The 17,177-nt window shown below is 43.3% G+C and overlaps 1 protein-coding gene and 1 long non-coding RNA gene across 2 annotated transcripts in view; both read left to right on the top strand.

Annotated features, from left to right (window-relative positions):
- Positions 1-494: 494 nt before the first annotated feature.
- Positions 495-17,177, top strand: part of LOC147621656 (uncharacterized) — a 161,368-nt gene continuing 144,685 nt past the window's right edge. Inside the window, exons 1-2 of the mRNA XM_086824471.1 lie at positions 495-780; positions 867-1,105. Coding sequence (XP_086680597.1) covers positions 495-780; positions 867-1,105 — 525 coding nt within the window. The remainder of the gene's footprint in view (positions 781-866; positions 1,106-17,177) is intronic.
- On the top strand, positions 1,221-1,931 carry LOC147621661 (uncharacterized). The gene is made up of 2 exons (XR_015269870.1): positions 1,221-1,375; positions 1,562-1,931. It is a non-coding gene; the product is annotated as an uncharacterized LOC147621661 (long non-coding RNA).

The raw sequence follows: 17,177 nt of genomic DNA, 5'->3' as shown, positions 1-17,177 counted from the left end.
ATGATCTCTTTGTTTTTCAATGTCGTTGCGTTTGAGTTTGTCTGCTGGTCCGTTTTTCAGGGATGATTGGGTGCCCGAGGAGCGTCTTATACGCAAGGAAGGCAAATGGACGCATGACATTGAAGATTTCAAGAAAATATGGCCTTTCACGAGTGACAGGAGGATTTCATCTTCATTCGGGTAAGAAATGCCTGTGCCTGAGTGCGTGTATGTATTGTGTGTGTGTGTGTGTGAGAGAGAGAGAGAGAGAGAGAGAGAGAGTGCGTGTATGTATTGTGTGTGTGTGTGTGTGAGAGAGAGAGAGAGAGAGAGAGAGGGAGAGGGGGGGGGCTGGGATCTGGGATCTGGGGGGTTGGGTTACCCCCGTTTCGTTGCATGCAGGCCCCCCCTATCCCTGCTACCCAGGGGTATGGGGGACCTGCGTGATGGGCTATTAGCTCAGCGGTAGAGCGCGCCCCTGAGATTTTCAGGTCCCCACCTCTAGCCTCTTTCGTATGGACAGGGGAACTTGGAACATTTCTTTGGAGAACAAACACTCTCCACCAGTGAAGGCAAAAAGGGATGGCTCCAAGCTCTTTCCAGTCAAACCAACTCCACCATCAATGAAGTTTCATGAACCGGATCTTCTCTTTGGAGCAGTTACAGTAGGTGCAGATTGCTATGGTGATGTTTGGCCTGAGCGTCGCATTGAACATCCAAATAAGCAATGGTGGTATGTGCCCACATGTGAGGTGCCAGACGTAGAGTCTGACAAGCTAATCTATTGCCTCCAGTACCCAGGTAAACCATGCCCTTGTTTGTGCGTAAAACTATCATTTCAGTGTTTAACCCTCTTTTCTAAGCATTTTCCTAGATCCTAAATGTAGGTGCTGTTCGTGAAGTTGAGTTGCTTGCAAAATATGGAGTAGTACAGAGCACAAAGGCAACACTTATGACAGTGCTGATGAATCAACAGTGCTTGGTTCCTGGTCGAATGTCAATCAGTGTGGGGGATGTGATTGGAGCCAACGAATATCTCCTGAAATTTAGAGCTAGTACCACCTGTGGCAGCTCAGGTGGACCAGTTGCATCATTTGATGAGCCTCTGAAGTTGTATGGTGTTCATATCCGTGGGAACTTTGATGATCGTTTGACTTCAAGCGCTGAATCCAATTTTAACATAGCTACTAGTGTCAATCATCCCCTGTGGGTATTGAATTATGTCAAGGACGTGTTACCCATTCTCTCACACGTAAGAAGCTGGCCATCTGACTACATGCTGGGGGCTCTCATGGAATATTTGAATCATCATGAGAAGTTGATTCGAGACCACCACTTATGGCACATTGTGGAGAAGTTTCATAGCTGCCAGAATGGATGACATATAGGCTCCAGGGTGGGTATTACTTTTTGCTTACAGACCAGGGTTCTTCGATTTATATGCAGATCTTTTATATTGTCTTGCTTTTAAATTCTCCTTACATAGGAAGGAATGTGAACACAGAGTTAATGAGTTTAAGCTCTGCTTCAATGCCACCACCAGGACAATGGTCACATTTGCTTTTATCATCTTGTTTTGCAGGCCTTTACTAGAAAGATTTAATGTTCACAGACACTGCTGAACAGAGTTAATGAGTTTAAGCTCTGCTTCAATGCCACCACCAGGACAATGGTCACATTTGCTTTTATCATCTTGTTTTGCAGGCCTTTACTAGAAAGATTTAATGTTCACTAGAAAGATTTAATGTTCAGACACTGCTGAACAGTACGTCCATTGGACAGTTAGGATGCACACCAGTACCCCAGCAAAAAAAAAAAAAAAATTGGGCCCAGAAAAAGAACTCATGGGCATTATTTTTGATGCACTTAAGTCTTTTACGTTGTATTTATGAATCAATGTCACATGCTACTTATCACTATAGTTTTATAGTTCATTAACATCGCACAACAAACATGTGTCCTATCATCGAATATTTTTCCTGTATTGATGTGACAATGAGATGTCTTTTTTGTATTGAGCATTGTATGTAGCATGCAATCTTGATTGTTGCCTTTGGCTCTCTATGTGCATAGATTGTTACATTTGATTGGTTTTTGATGACTTATGTGTTTTCACTATCGAAAAATGTGTGTGTGTGAGATAAACATATACATATACATGCATACATACGTTCGTTTCCGTTTTCCATTTGTCTCAGCTGCTCACACGAGCAAGTTGTCCAAATGAAGCATTTCATGAGAACTGTAGGAATTTCGTGGAAGCTGAAGATGCATTTGAAGTATGTTTCCATTCCACGATAATGACTTGCATTTGCCCAGAAGGTCCAGAATCCAGACATGGTTGGATTGTGAGCACCAAATCTGCCATAGAGCACCTCATTCCCCTGGGCTCTTTGTCTGCATCATTCTGTTGATCCCTCTGATGGCCTTTGGTGTCTTCTTTGATCACCTTGATTTGGTTTGTTGGAAACCTGTGCACTTGTGCACCTCCTGTATGTACCATTGGGTGAGAGAGGGCCAGTGTTGTGGGTGTGCCCGCCCATTGTGAGGTTTACTGCCAGGTTGGGCTACCAGCTCCTGGCTGTGGCCGACCAGGCCAGATTTGGTCGCCCTCCCTACCTGGGGGCTCTGGCTGCCTATATAAGGGGTCCCCCTCCCCCATTTTCTGTACACTTCAGAGCAGCAGTTCTCCTCCTCCAGCTTGAGGTGCCCCCCTCTGCAGCAGTTGTGGTGCAGTCTTCTCACCTCTTGGAGCTGCCCTCCACTTGTGATTGGAGCTGTGCAGTTCAGCAGTTGTTTCAGGCAGATCTTGTCTTTGTTGTTCATCTTCTCCTCTCTCTTGGCTATTTCAGTTTTCTGTTATTTTCCGCTGCACATCTTGACATGGTATCAAAGCTCGAGTGTGATACCTTTGAGATAGAGAGAGAGATCTTGGTGGATAGATTTTCACGGTGCTGATTGGAGGAAGTTTCGGGATGTTCGGGACTTGGAGGAGCAGGTAGAAGGTGGCTGTCATTGCTGGAAGCAACCTTGCAGTTGGTTGCAGCCTTTTCTTCATCTTTTTCCCACCGTCCCCTTCACACTACGTGACCTCTTGACATGGTAGAAGGGAAGGGGTCATCTTCAGGAGCTACCCAGAAGTTCGACGTTCCCCATCGATTGCCAAGTCGATGGGAACAACTATGGCATCTAGAAGGTGATGATGGAGTTAGTCTTGGAGTCTTATGACTTGTGACTTCATCACGATTGGTGTTCCACGGCCAGATATAGACTAGGAGGGGATTTCACTGCTTGTACAACAAGAACGAGAAGCAAAAGCAGTTGTTGGATCGTGTTAATGCCCGTGTTCGTTCCTTTATCTTCCTCAATTGCACCCAAGTAATCTACCACATCAAGCATAGTGCGAGTGATATGCAAGCATCTGCCCTCACTGTACAATTGAGTCTCTCTGATGAAGCGGGTTTCCTTGGAAGCCATGATGGGGGTGTTGACGATGCATGAACACATCAACAAGCTACAGGCACTTCAGCAGGAGGGCCTTCAGGTGGGAAAGGAGGTCTCTCTTTGGAGGACATGGCCATCACACTGCTCTCTCATTTGTCTTCCAAGTATTCAGCCTTTGATTCTTTGTTGATTAGAGGCGGTGAAGGCCAAGAGGCAGGTCCATTGTGGCAGAAAAGGTCACTATTCGCGAAAACGCCCTCAGCAGAGTGCCACTTCCTTAGCAACAGCTGTCAAAACCGCAGCATTTGTGCAGTTGGGAGATGCTTGACATTGGTGCTTCTTCATCTTTGAGCAAGGAGGTCATCATGAACGATACTCGAGAATGGATTCTCGACAGTTGTACTTCCCGCCACATAACCCCTTCCTAAGATTTGCTATAGGATCTCACAAGACATCCAAGTGATATCTTTATCAGTAATAAATCCACCATACCGATCCATAGTGAGGGTGGGATGGAGATAGTTCTTGATGGGCAAAGGGGGGAAACATTCCTCTCGAGTTCTGTATATTTCATCTCTTGTCAGTGCATGAGGTGCGCAAGACTGGCAAGTGGGTTGAGTTCGATGATCATTCTGTTGCTATCAGGGACATCACCATAAGTCAAGTCGTATGGAGTGGTAGAGTGCACCATGGTATCTACAAACTCTCTGATGTATCTTCCCTTACAGGTATTTCTATCAGTGATTTGTGACACTATTGATATGGTCACTTGAATGTGAATGCATTGCTTCGAGCTTTTTAGGACTGAATGGTGATTGGCTTGCCCAATGTCGACAGCAAGCACGGTCAATGTAGTTCGTGTATGTGGTGGCAAGCAACATCAAGAGCCTTGGGCTACCAGGTGGGCTTTGGCACCTCTCGAGGTGCTTCACACTGATTTGTGTAGATGACTACGGCAGGTTTACTTGGGTGTATTTCTAATTTTCTTATCGCAGAAGACCATTTTCTTTCATTTCAAAGAATGGCATGCCATGGTAAAAAAGGATTTAGATAAACCAGTGAAGATTTGGGCTGATAAAGGTGGCAAGTTCATTTCCAATGCTTTTACACGATTTTGTGCAGCAAGAGGAAACTGGCTAACACTGGCACACCTTCAAAGAATGGGTAGTTGAGCGTGCACGTGCACGCACACATAAATATTAAAGAGGCTATTGTGGTCAGTTACACTCAATAAGTTGTAGGTTGGTTAAACTCATGAAGCCCTTAGTCTTGACAGTTTACATAATTCACTTAAAGTTTTATTTATATGTCATTACTTTTGAGAGTTAAGAATTCATTTTGTCATAAACCTGTATGGTACATCTTATTTTATCCCCTTAAAGGGGAGGCCCATTAAGTAGCAGTATGTAATGGTTACTACGAAGTAATATAATTGCTAGTTTAAGAGGTAGGTAAAAGCTGAAGTCTCTAGCTATGTGGAAAGAAAAGGATTTGGCTTATGTCTTAGTGTTCCTAAATCTTAGTAAAGTGTAATCCTCCTTAGAGGAACCTTATCCGTTTTGTCTCTCTTTACAATAATGTGATTGTCTTTCTTTGCAAGAAAGAAAAGTAGAGTTGACATGCTTTTTTGCATTACATTTTCATCCCTACTTGATACCAAAATTGCTACAATAAGTAGAAGTATGTATGTATGTACACACACACACACACACACACACACACACACACACACACATATACACACACACACCTTTTATTTATATTTATATGCACTCAAACTGCACTCACGTTGTCGTGACGTGGGCGGTGTCACTGGGAAAGCGCGAGGCTTCTGGCTGTGAGAGTAAGTGGTTGAACTTCAAGGGGCATCACCAACAGAAGCTGGTACCATCAAAGATCGAGTACCCAACTATACATGTGCATCCTCAAAGCCAGTATTGGACACATGATACATATTAAAAACTGACATTAACATGGCTTGTCTCATCTCATATGGCTTTGCACTCCAGAATATCACCTCATGGTATTCACATGAAAGATACACATGGCTATCATGGAGCATCAAGGCTCAACATCCAACAAAACTATAAAATCAATGCCAACATAGACACCTCATATACATGACCAAACTAACCTTCTTATGGTTCCAAAACCCAAGAAAAACCATAACATTATGGCCTCATGATCACTGAAAGACATAGATCTTTGGGTCAGCCATGCATCAGCTTCATGTATCACCAGCCTTTTGTGCCAGTCTTTCTTCACGACTGCGCTCACTGTCTAGGGACTTGCCTATGGTGATCAGCAGCAAACTTCTGAGTAGACCAGCGGAATATAGGAACCAAGAGAAAATTAAAAGCACCAAGTATTACAGGTGCAATAACCACCCATCCAAGCACCACGCGAAACACTCAGTAAGGCAAATCTCGGCTGGCAGAGCCTGTGTGATAATCTTCTTAAATGCATCAGAAGTCAGCTCAAACTGCTTGTGGCTGTTGACGATCCACTCACCGAAGCAAAGAAAAGGTACTATCAAGCTGAGCTCCACAGGGGTTTCAATGAAATTTTCTAGCATAAGGGTGGGCGTATGACACCTAGACCCCAGGATAGCAGCAGCTACACCACAAAGGAATACCGTAACCCCCCCCACTGCAGCTTTAGCCCGTCCCTCTTAGTCGGCACCAGCGCCTGCCTTCTCTCAGTCGCAGTCAGTTGGCGCCCTCAGTCATTGCCAGCAGTTCCGAATTTACCCCACCATTAATGTTTCCTTTGGCTCTCTCTTGCAGCTGCACCAGCGAGTCCCCAGCAGCTCCACACAGCCCGACGGCTCTCTTCATTTTTCCCTCCACAGAATGACCAAGGCCCTCCCTCTCTGGTTGTCAACCTCCCTTTTCAGATGGCTGCGGCTACGTCCTTCTGAGAACCTTCCCCCCTACACACACTCTTGGCTACACACAGCTTGTCAGCCCTCACTTCAGCAGAGAGGCCCCCCCTTGCAAGGCCAATCCCCTTCCTTCTTCTCGGCGACGATCCCTGCCGCCTGCAATCGCGACCCTCCAGCAGCTTTCGCCAACCTTCGAGAGTTCTCGCTGGCGGCTCCCTAACGCTCCCATGTGGCTATCCTTTTTATGGCCACGTTTTTATTATTTTTAACTCTTCTAAGACCTAAGAGAATGGCCACACCCACCTCTTCACACCAATACTCAATACTACCTTGGTCACATCTTTATTTGCCCATGTTCCACACACCTTCTTCAAATGCAACTTGGTGTCCGCTGTACTTGGACGCATATACATTTCAAGGCAATATTAATCCCCCATGCTTCCACATCTTCAAACACATCCAGGTGCCCAGTCCATTTCTTGGACACGCACACACATTCAGCGACCGAACAGCTGAAATCAACCCCAGTGAACCTTACTCCAGACAGGCTTGTAACAAGCTCAACACCAAACCATTTCACCTGTACACCTGGCAACGCCCTCAAAAGCAAAGCCCTCCACACGCCATACATCTCATATGTACACAGGCACTTAATCCCATGCATCTGGATTTGCATTTAATAGCCTCACATGCATGGTTTCACACCATAGACGTGCTGTGGCACGACAACGTACATATATGCACTCACACTGTACTCACCTACATATATGCACCTGTGTGTGTATACATACATACATACATGCATGCATACATACATGTAGCTATATATGTGTGTGTGCGCGCGCGCGTGCTTTTTTTATTTTTTATTTTTTATTTTTGGAAAAATATCTCTTATATTCCTTCCAAAATCCGAGCTACAAAATCCAGAGTAATACCTATGAGGGTATTACTCTCAACACTTTCCTCTGCCATTTGTTATCAGAAATAATATATGCATCCTCAAGAAGCTTCATTCGAGCAATATCCCAGGGAACATCGGCCGTAAACAAGAGTTGTCCATGAAATACATCTTGATATCTAGTCCTCCAGCAAGACCAAGTGTCTTTTCATTCCGTGATGTAGATAGAGCATAATGCAAATCTCCACAAGAGAAGGGATTTTCAAGTCTGTTAGCAGTGGAGGACTCAATGCAAGGAAGCAAAGTATGCACAACATTAGATTGTGTTGTTGACATAAGAGGTTTATCATCCAAAATATTACTAAAGTAGTCCACTAGAACCCTTGCCATTTGATTTCCTGACGTAATAAAATCTCCATTTTCAAGAACAAGCTTTGTCATGAAAGATAAGTTTCTCTTTGTACCTTTAAATCTTGCAAAGAATTCCCTTGAAATACAATGAGCATCAAAGAAAGCAAGCTTTCTAGACAAGAAACAAGCTTTACATGCTGCTTCTTTATCCGCATCTTGTAAAACTTGAACACTTTGTTTAATCTGTTCTTCATCGTTCGGTGAGAGAGACCCATTATTGCCTTGAAGTCTTAACCTATCCAATTAAGATTGTGCCAACAAATTATGCTGGCTGTTATGAGTTGTTATAGCTTTACCACAAGACCAAATACTTTGCTGAAAACCATGCATAAGAGATTCCCATTTATATAACAAGGATGCATCAGTGGTAACCAAATTTGCAATACATGAGAAAATAGCCGATTTAAACAAAGGGTTCCCCAAATTCCTATTATTGATCATGAATGGCCTTTTCACACAAAGCCCATGCATACATACTTGTCAATGAAAGCAAGACAAAGTAGGAATGATAGGAAAGTGATCCAACTGATGAGCTGCATACTAGACTGAAATAACACATGAAGGAGGTAGCCAACAATCCACATTTGCAGCATACATTCTATCCAATCTTGCCTTGCATTGTAAGAGACTATTTTCATGATAACTAGTCCCTAGTGTGATTGCCTAATGATCTATTTTTGGGAAGACTTCAAAATTATGGTAATAGCACTCATCAACAAAATCTAGCAAGAGCAATACATGGAGCCAATCTTGAAGAATGGATTTGCCCTATTTTTTTTAATAATACTCTCTCTTTAGAGGCCTACCATCACTATATATATATATATAGGTAAGTTGATTCGGTTGTGTGACATTTAAGTTTCATTTTGTCTCTGTTATATTATTTTTAAATTTATTGTTTTTGTATTACATGCTTGGCAGCTTTCTAGTTATAAGTTGGCTACATTTTGTAGTATATGTATTATAACTTAAAAATTTATAAAAGACATATGTAATAAGAATTATTATAACTACTAGCTTTAATGAATTGTTTAAAAAAAAACCTTTACTCGGTTATGACTTATGCATGTAAATTTAATAATTAATTATTAAATTTGGTAATGTAATATTAGTCAATTTATTATATGCACAATTTAACTATATATAATATATATGTTAAGGTATTTATAAAATTTGTGCTATATATATATTAGTGAGTGAAATCATGTATAAATTATATTACATTATTAGTGAGAGAAATTCTGTGTATATTTGTTAACCTATGTGACGGACATTGAGACGTATTATGTTTTATGTCATGTAATTAATTTAAGTATTCTGAGTCATGGGTCGGGCTTGTCGGCACCATATGTAAAGGATAAAGGGATTGGGTGAACGCCGATGAGAGGCGCACCTTGAATATCAGCAAGATAAGGGTTAGGATCAGCCGGCCATGTATGGGCGCCCATGTGTGAACGGCTAAGTCACCTATAAGAGTCAAATGTAATCCTGAAACTCTCATTCTCAATGTGTTGAATACAAAGTGTGCTCTTGCCTTATCTTCTCGGTCCCCTTCTCCTGCGTATGTGTGTGTGTGTGTGTGTGTGTGAGAGAGAGAGAGAGAGAGAGAGAGAGAGCGATCGAGCACTCTGTGGTGGCATGGCGGTGGCGAGGTGGTAGAGCGGCGACGGCGGCTCCTTCTTCACTGCGACGCGAGAATCCTTCACGCGACGGTGGTTTGAGCGGTGAGTGATAGAAGCACAACATTGAAGTTTTTGAACATGTGTGTGATTCCTTGGAAGAGCACAATGAGCTACATAAATGTAAAGCTTCAGGCTTAACCTTGAGTGGAAAAGCTGAAGATTGGTATCGAACTTTAAGGGTTGAAGAGCGTACTCACTATCCCACTCTCAAGAGATTGTTCTTGAAAGAATACATACGGGAGGGTGTGCTTTGGGGGATAGCATCTCAACTCCAAAAAGCTGAACGCGAGGAAGGGGAGTCAGTTAGAGACTTTATTAGTCGATTAAAGCATCTAAATTCTCGCTGCACTCTCGACGATGAGCGCTTCAATAACAACCAACTGCTCGATAGATTCATCCGAGGATTGCGCCACGAGGACATATACAATGGCTTAGTCATTAGAGGTCTTACGACGTGGGAAGCAGTCTTACTGCCAATGCAATCCAGTTAGAAGATAACTTGATGATTGCAGGTAAAAAGGTGTCTTCGGAGACAAAATCCGTTAGTTCGCAAGTATCTGGGCACGAGCCGATGACGGTAAAACCTATTGCCAAGGAGCCCAAAATATCCGAAATGTCTGTGACTAACCTTACTAAGGCTCTCCAAGAATACTTTAGGGGCTCAAAATAGCCATATGTACCCAAGAAGAGAGCAACAATAGTGTTCGGTTTGCTTAGGACCACATAGTACGAGTGAATGTCCCACATTCAGAGTTAAATTCAATGGGAATTGCAATGCATGTAGTAAGTATGGCCATCAATCTAAGGATTGCCTAGTACTTAAGTGTATGTTGGCAAATCAAGCACCACTAGCCTGGTTAAACACACCTCAAGTACCCGCGCTGATGCGTGCACCACCTGTCGAGCAACCGTCATAGCACATAGTTCCAAGGAACTCGAATGTAGTCCAGGTCTGTGCCGTTATCACCGCCAGGACCACCCTCCACATCCAAGGGTTATCCCTATAAACCAGGTGGGTTGTGAGTCACATAGTGCGTGTGGAGATTATGAAGAGGAGATAGACCCCACTTTTCAATATGGGATTGATACGTTTGAAATGACTCCCCAGTACTACATGGAGGATCATTTCGGGCAAGTCAAGCCTGTATATCAAGCACTGCTCTTGCCACAAGAGGGAAAAACCTTAATACCTTGGCGAGGAGACCACCTCTTCAATGCTACGATTGTGGTGGACCGCATCATGTAGCGAAGTGCCCTAATAGGCTACAAAAGATCGCTACTCAAATGCAACCAGCACATCGGGAATGCCGGTACTTACATGTAATCATTGTGGCATAGATCATTTGATTGCTCAATGTCCACATAATCCTAGTGCACCCAAGATTACGCCATTGAATTTGGTTGAGGTCAGTACCGAGGCACGAGGAACCACACCTGTTGTACCCGCGAATGTAGTTACACGGTCAATGCTTCAAAATCAAAACTACATTCTCGAAGAGAGAGATACTGCATCAATTGCTCGAGCAAAGAAAAAGAAAACGCGGCGGAAGAGATTGCTTAATACCACGAGCTCCAAGCCTAGTTTAAAGACTAACATAGGAACAGGAGACGACCCCGTGTATATGAATGATCCTGAAGATGATTCTGATTCAATAGAAACCATGGGGACCAAAGCCACTACCTTAAGGGAGGACCCCACTCGGGAGCTCAACGAAGGAGAATCAAGCGAATACATAAATCAGGGGAAACAAAAGGAAACTCCCCCGGTCCCACAACCAAGTCAGCTAATGCCCTCTTGGCCACCCAAACTGACTGAGACTCCCCAAGACAAGCCACGTGGGCCAAAAACCCTCAAGAAAAAGATTGGAACTTACCCAAACCCAGTTGAGGAGATTGAACAAGTGCAACACTTAAGGGGTTTGGTGGAAGAAACACAAAGAGAACTGGAGCCAAACCCTAGAAAAATCCAAATTCCAGACACAGTGTTTCCTACGCAAGTTTAGCCTCACAGGAACCATAAACCGTTAGCTATACCTAGTATCATTCGGGAAGAAAGTGAGGATAGGACGTCAGGAAGTGGGCAACCACCCTTCTTGCTTGAAAGAATGTTTAGTGAGGGAATGCCTGACCCCATCGAAGAGGAAGTGATTCCATCTTCACCAGTCCCTAGTCAAGGGGCGATATCTCAAAAAGTACCGTTGAATGTGTCCAAGCTAATGGATTTCATGTCCTCTAAAATCAGAACCACGATCATATCCAAGTTATACGGAGATCCTGAGCTATTCTTAGCTCTTCGGGCATTTCTCAATGGAGAACTGAAGGCGGGGTTACCGCAATTTACAAATATGGATAGACCCGACACGCTTCAAGATGAAGGGGAACATTAGGATCTACAACCCAACCTAGATGAAGACTCGGTCGTTGAAATACCTGTTAACAAGTTGGGACAGTACTTTGAAGGTGACGAATCTAATGCAACCCTCCCCATTACTACCAAGGGATTAACTCTAAAGGGAATCCTTGATGGTGGTGCTGGAGTGAGCATTGTGACTAAAAATTGTTGGGAATCTATGGGAAGACCTCACCTTGAAGTCACAAACATAGTGGTTAAGATGACAAACGGAACTATTGCTAAACCTATTGGGATGTTAAGGGACCTTAAGATCAAGGTTCTGGGATACAATGTAAGATATACCTTCATTGTAATGGATTTCTCTAAGCATCCTATGTCATATCAAATGATCTTAGGGTGTCCTTTCATGAGGGAAGCACAAATGGTGCATGACTAGTTGAAAAACCATGTCTACCTACAATTCCAGGACTCTGTCATTCGAGTTGATCTTGAGAATGGTTGCGCGCATCCTTTAGGAAGCAAGGTTATCATCGATAATCGATCAGATACCACTATTCACTCCGTCCCATTAAGGTATTGCTATACATGCAAAAAAGAGAGTGATGATGGGAAAGATTCTCCTTATATGGATGTCCTACCGGGTATGACTGAGTCGGATAATGTGGATTGGGTACACCTAGCGGCAACCATAGACACATGGGGAAATAGAGGCACAAGTTGGGTAACACCTGAGGGGCAAGATATGGCACCGTTAGTGCCAGTAAACATGATAGGTGTTATGCACTTGACTCTTGATGGCGAGAAAGTGGCAAACTCCCTTGACACTGACGGTAGCGAAGACTCTGACCAATGCAACTTTGAGTCGTCTGAATCTCAAGAAGAAACTGACTGTGAGCCTAATGGGGGGGATGAATCAAATATTCACCCAAGTGTGGAAGCAAGGCGCTCAAGGCCTAGGATGGTGACCTCCTGCAGTTCATCCAAGAGTGAGGGGGACACAAATGAAGATCAACCAAGTGAGTCCGAATCTGATAGAAACAAAAATAAAAAACTTGGCAAGAAGAAAACGAGACATAAGCGACAACGTTATCGAGCTAATGTACGAACTACAATAACCAAAGAGAGATCCACTGTAGAATGGATTAGTTATGTAGGAGCTATTGACGCTCATCTCGGAAGTTAGCGGATAATTGGGGACAATACCTCCAAAGTGTCATGTGGTGTATTCCACAACCTCATGACGTCGCCCAATTAGAAATCGAAGAGAAGCCAAAACTAAGTCGTACTATGAGAAGGCGGCAAAACCAAGAGTTAGCTCAGCAACAAAAGGATGCGGAATTAAAAGAAAAAAACTTGGCACAACAAGAACAAGAAGCTTCTTAAGGAATTCAAAGACATATTTGCTTGGACATATCATGATAGGAAGGGTGTTCCCACGCTCGGTTGTACAACACACAATTCCAATGATTAGCACTGCTAAACCAGTCCAGTAACGTCCCTACCCAATGAATCCTATGTACGCAAAGATTGTACAGGAGGAAATTGAAAAGCTTGTAAAATGTGGATTCATATACCCTAGTGAGCACTCAGAATGGGTTTCTCCGATAGTCATCGTACCAAAGAAGAATGGAAAACTCAGAGTGTGCGTTGATCTCAAAAAGGTTAATGCAGCCACCAGAAGGGATCATTACCCCTTGCCGTATTCTGAACATGTGCTTGAAAGAGTTGCAGGCAAGGAGGCATATATCTTTTTAGATGGGTACTCTGGTTACAATCAGATCACAATTCCAGTAGTAGAGGACTAAGCTAAAACAGTATTTATCACGGAGTTTGGAGTGTTTGCCTTTCGCGTCATGGCCTTTGGCTTGACCAATGCACCTGCAACATTCCAACGATTGAGAAACACAGCCTTTAAGGAATATCTAAGGGACTTTTGTGAAGCTTTCTTAGATGATCTTTGTGTTCATTCCTCTTGGGACGAGCACTTGATGTGTTTACGAAAAATATTTGAAAGGTGTAGATTATATCGCATCTCATTGAATCCTTTCAAATGCCAATTCTGGGTTAAACACGGAGTTATTCTAGGGCATATAGTGTCCAAAAATGGGATTTCCACTGACGAGAGTAAAATCAAGATCATTTTGGAATTGCCCCCACCCACCAACCATAAGGGAGTCCAACGCTTTATGGGCCATGTTGGTTATTATCAAAGGTTTATTTTATTCTTCGCTGAGATAGCTCTATAAGCTTCTCATCGAGTTTATTTGGACCGAAGATTGTGACTGTGCTTATGAGCTATTAAAGAAGGCCTTGGTGAGTGCTCCAATCTTGAGAATGCCTAACTGGGATTTAATCTTCCATGTGCATATTGATGCATCAAACTTTGCTATTGGGTGTGTGTTAACTCAACCTGGAGAACACAAACTAGACTACCCCATTAGCTTTGCCAGTCGCCAGTTGAATGATGTTGAGATGAACTACACCACTACGGAGCGAGAAGGGTTGGCAATGATATATGCAGTAAGGAAATTTCGTTATTACCTCCTTGCCACTAAGTTTGTTTTCTATGTGGATCATCAAGCATTGTTGTATCTGGTAAACAAACCATGCTCCACAGGAAGAATCACACGATGGTTATTGATTCTTCTTGAGTTTGATTTCACTGTTGTGAGACCTGGCAAAAAACATGTCATGGCTGATCATTTGTCTCGCATACCTAATGGTGAAGCCCCTATGGGAGTTGATGATGACTTACCTGACACTTCCGTGTTCATGGTAGAAACAATGCCTGAATGGAGTGAGAAGATTGTTAACTTTTTGGTTAATGGCTTCCCACCCAAGGAGCTTCGTAAAGATCTAGCTCGAAAGCTAATCAAGGAATGCGAACCCTATTGCCTGATATCCGAGACTCTTTATAAAAGAGGAAAGGATGACGTTCTTAGGCGTTGTGCCCGAGAGGATGAGTATCTATACATTTTGCAAGAGGCACATATGGGCGTAGCCGGTGGTCACTTCTCAGGAGACTTAACTGCGCGAAAAATCTTTCAATCAGGGTATTGGTGGTCCACTATGTTCCAAGATGCATCACTTTTTGTGAAGGGTTGCGATGAATGCCAACGATACAAGAAATCCCAGTGGAAAGATCAGATGCCAATACATCCAATCAAAGTAAACCAACCATTTGAAAAGTGGGGTTTAGACTTTGTAGGTCCGATTAGCCCAGCGGCCCATAACACACAATCTCGCTATATTATTGTGGCCACTGACTATATGACCAAATGGGCTGAAGCAAAAGCGACACGTAAGGCAGATGCGAGGACAACAACCAAGTTCCTCTTTGAAAATATAATCACATGCTTCGGTTGTCCTTTTGAACTTGTGAGCAACAATGGTACGTATTTTATAAATGACGTGATTAAGGAGCTCACAACAAATTTCATGATATCCCATCATAAATCTACCCCTTATTATCCGCAAGCGAATGGCCAAGCCGAGAGTACCAACAAGACCTTAATCTCTGTTTTGACAAAGACAGTTGAAGCTCATCGCACGGATTGGGATCTAAAGCTTTATGGGCCTATCGTACTACGTACAAAGTGGCTATTAACTGCACACCATTCAAAATGGTATATGGCCAAGAAGCAGTCATGCCGTGGGAATTTATCATTCCTAGTCTTTATGGGCCTATCGTACTGCCTACAAAGTGGCTATTAACTGCACACCATTCAAAATGGTATATGGCCAAGAAGTAGTCATGCCGTGGGAATTTATCATTCCTAGTCTTCGTGTTGCTACTCAAGAGGGTTGGGATAGTAATCCCTTAGTAGAGCGTATGTATATCCTTGAGCGGCTAAACGAAGAAAGACAATTGGCTGTGTACAATGCTCTTGTGGAGAAGGATAGAAGGGAAAAATGGTTTGATTGCCACTTGAAAGACAAGGACATCAAGGTTGGGGATAAAGTCCTGATGTATGGAGTGCGTAACGAAAAGAAGAAGCTCAAATATGCTGGGTAAGGGACCGCATAGAGTATGTGAAATTACCCCTCAAGGTACCATCCGGTGGAGACTCTCGACGGAGTTGAAACTATTGGATTCCTCAACGGGAGTAAATTCAAAAGATACTATGACCCCCTGAGCCAAGAGGAGTTACATGCAATCCATGAGAAGAAGGCAGCTAAAGAACAAGCTGAGCTTAAGAAGATACAGGCAAGAATTGAAGCCAAAGAACGTCAACAGCGTGCTAGGCGCCAACGAGAAGCCAACTTGGGGATTACGCAAGCATTTTTTGAGGAGGCAGAGGAGGATTCACTGGAATTTGATCCGCCTTTAAGATACCCAATTGAGTTACAGAGTCCTTATGGGGAGGTGCTGTATAATGCATTATTAGATACAGGAGCTCAACATAATTTGTTATCATATGGTGTGTGGTGTCAACTTGGAAAACCACCTTTATCTAAGAGTGCTATCCAAGTTAAAGGTATCAACAAGAAGAAAACCCCTGTCTCAGGAATTCTGCACACTTTGGTTGCCTATGATAAGGGGACTGTAATTCAAAGCTTTTTGGTTATGCCTGTTGGTACCATGGAGGGGACTGTAAACTTAGGGCGCAAATGGATGTCAACCACCAAGTGTAATATTGATTGGGCAACCAGGCGAGTTACAACGCAAGAACCCGCTCTCAATCTGCTGACCACTCAAAATCGCGCACCTAAGTCATCAACTCTAGACAAAATGCTAGATAACAAAAAATCACAAAGTCCAGTGGCAAAACCATCTTTGATTGTTTGCCACCCCTCTAATGCTTCAACGCCAAGAGTGGAAACAGGCAATGTGGTCTCTAAGGCTTCGCTTACTATGCCAAAGAGTACATACAAATGGGTCCCAAAAGCTTCGTTAACAGCTACCCCCTGCTCAATCTCGTTCAGACAAGAAGCCTCGTAGAAGGAAAGCAGCTACCCGCCCGAGAAAGGGCAATGTAACATCACGATGGATTCCTAAAAATTATTAGTAGCCCAAGGGTACTACGAAGGGAATGACCAGATTTGGGTCCCTAAGCATAAGCTGAATCCCTCTACATCACCTGTGAAACCTTGCAAACCAAATGTTGCCACCCCAACGACAATTCAAGACCGTGGTAAGGGAAAGGTAACAGAGTGCTCTTCTGCACCACTTCTTCAAGAGCTAGTTTGGATTCCCAAACGATATCGATCAATACCACCTAGCTTAGGAAGGGGGGAGCCACATGAAGCTTCTAGCTCCTCATGCCAGGCAAACGTTGATATAGAAGTTTCTTCATGCTCTACACCTACTCTTGTCAACACCCAACAAGAGACCAATGAGTCTATGTCTCCCTTTGTAAAAGTATCGTCGGAAACCATTTCCTCCATTCGTTCATGGGAGCGTACACTACCATCTCTGCAATTTGATGTGGCCACAAGGGTCATAAAAAGCTATCTGCCCACATCACCACCTATGACCCGCTGGACAAATTGGTCCCAAGAGGCTGCAACATCATTGCAAAAAAT

Source organism: Cibotium barometz, chromosome 30, assembly GCF_041138505.1.
Source record: "Cibotium barometz isolate CiBa-2024 chromosome 30, ASM4113850v1, whole genome shotgun sequence".
NCBI lineage: Eukaryota > Viridiplantae > Streptophyta > Polypodiopsida > Cyatheales > Cibotiaceae > Cibotium > Cibotium barometz.
Note: the sequence above shows the minus strand (reverse complement) of the source record. Positions and strands in the feature narration are given on the sequence as shown.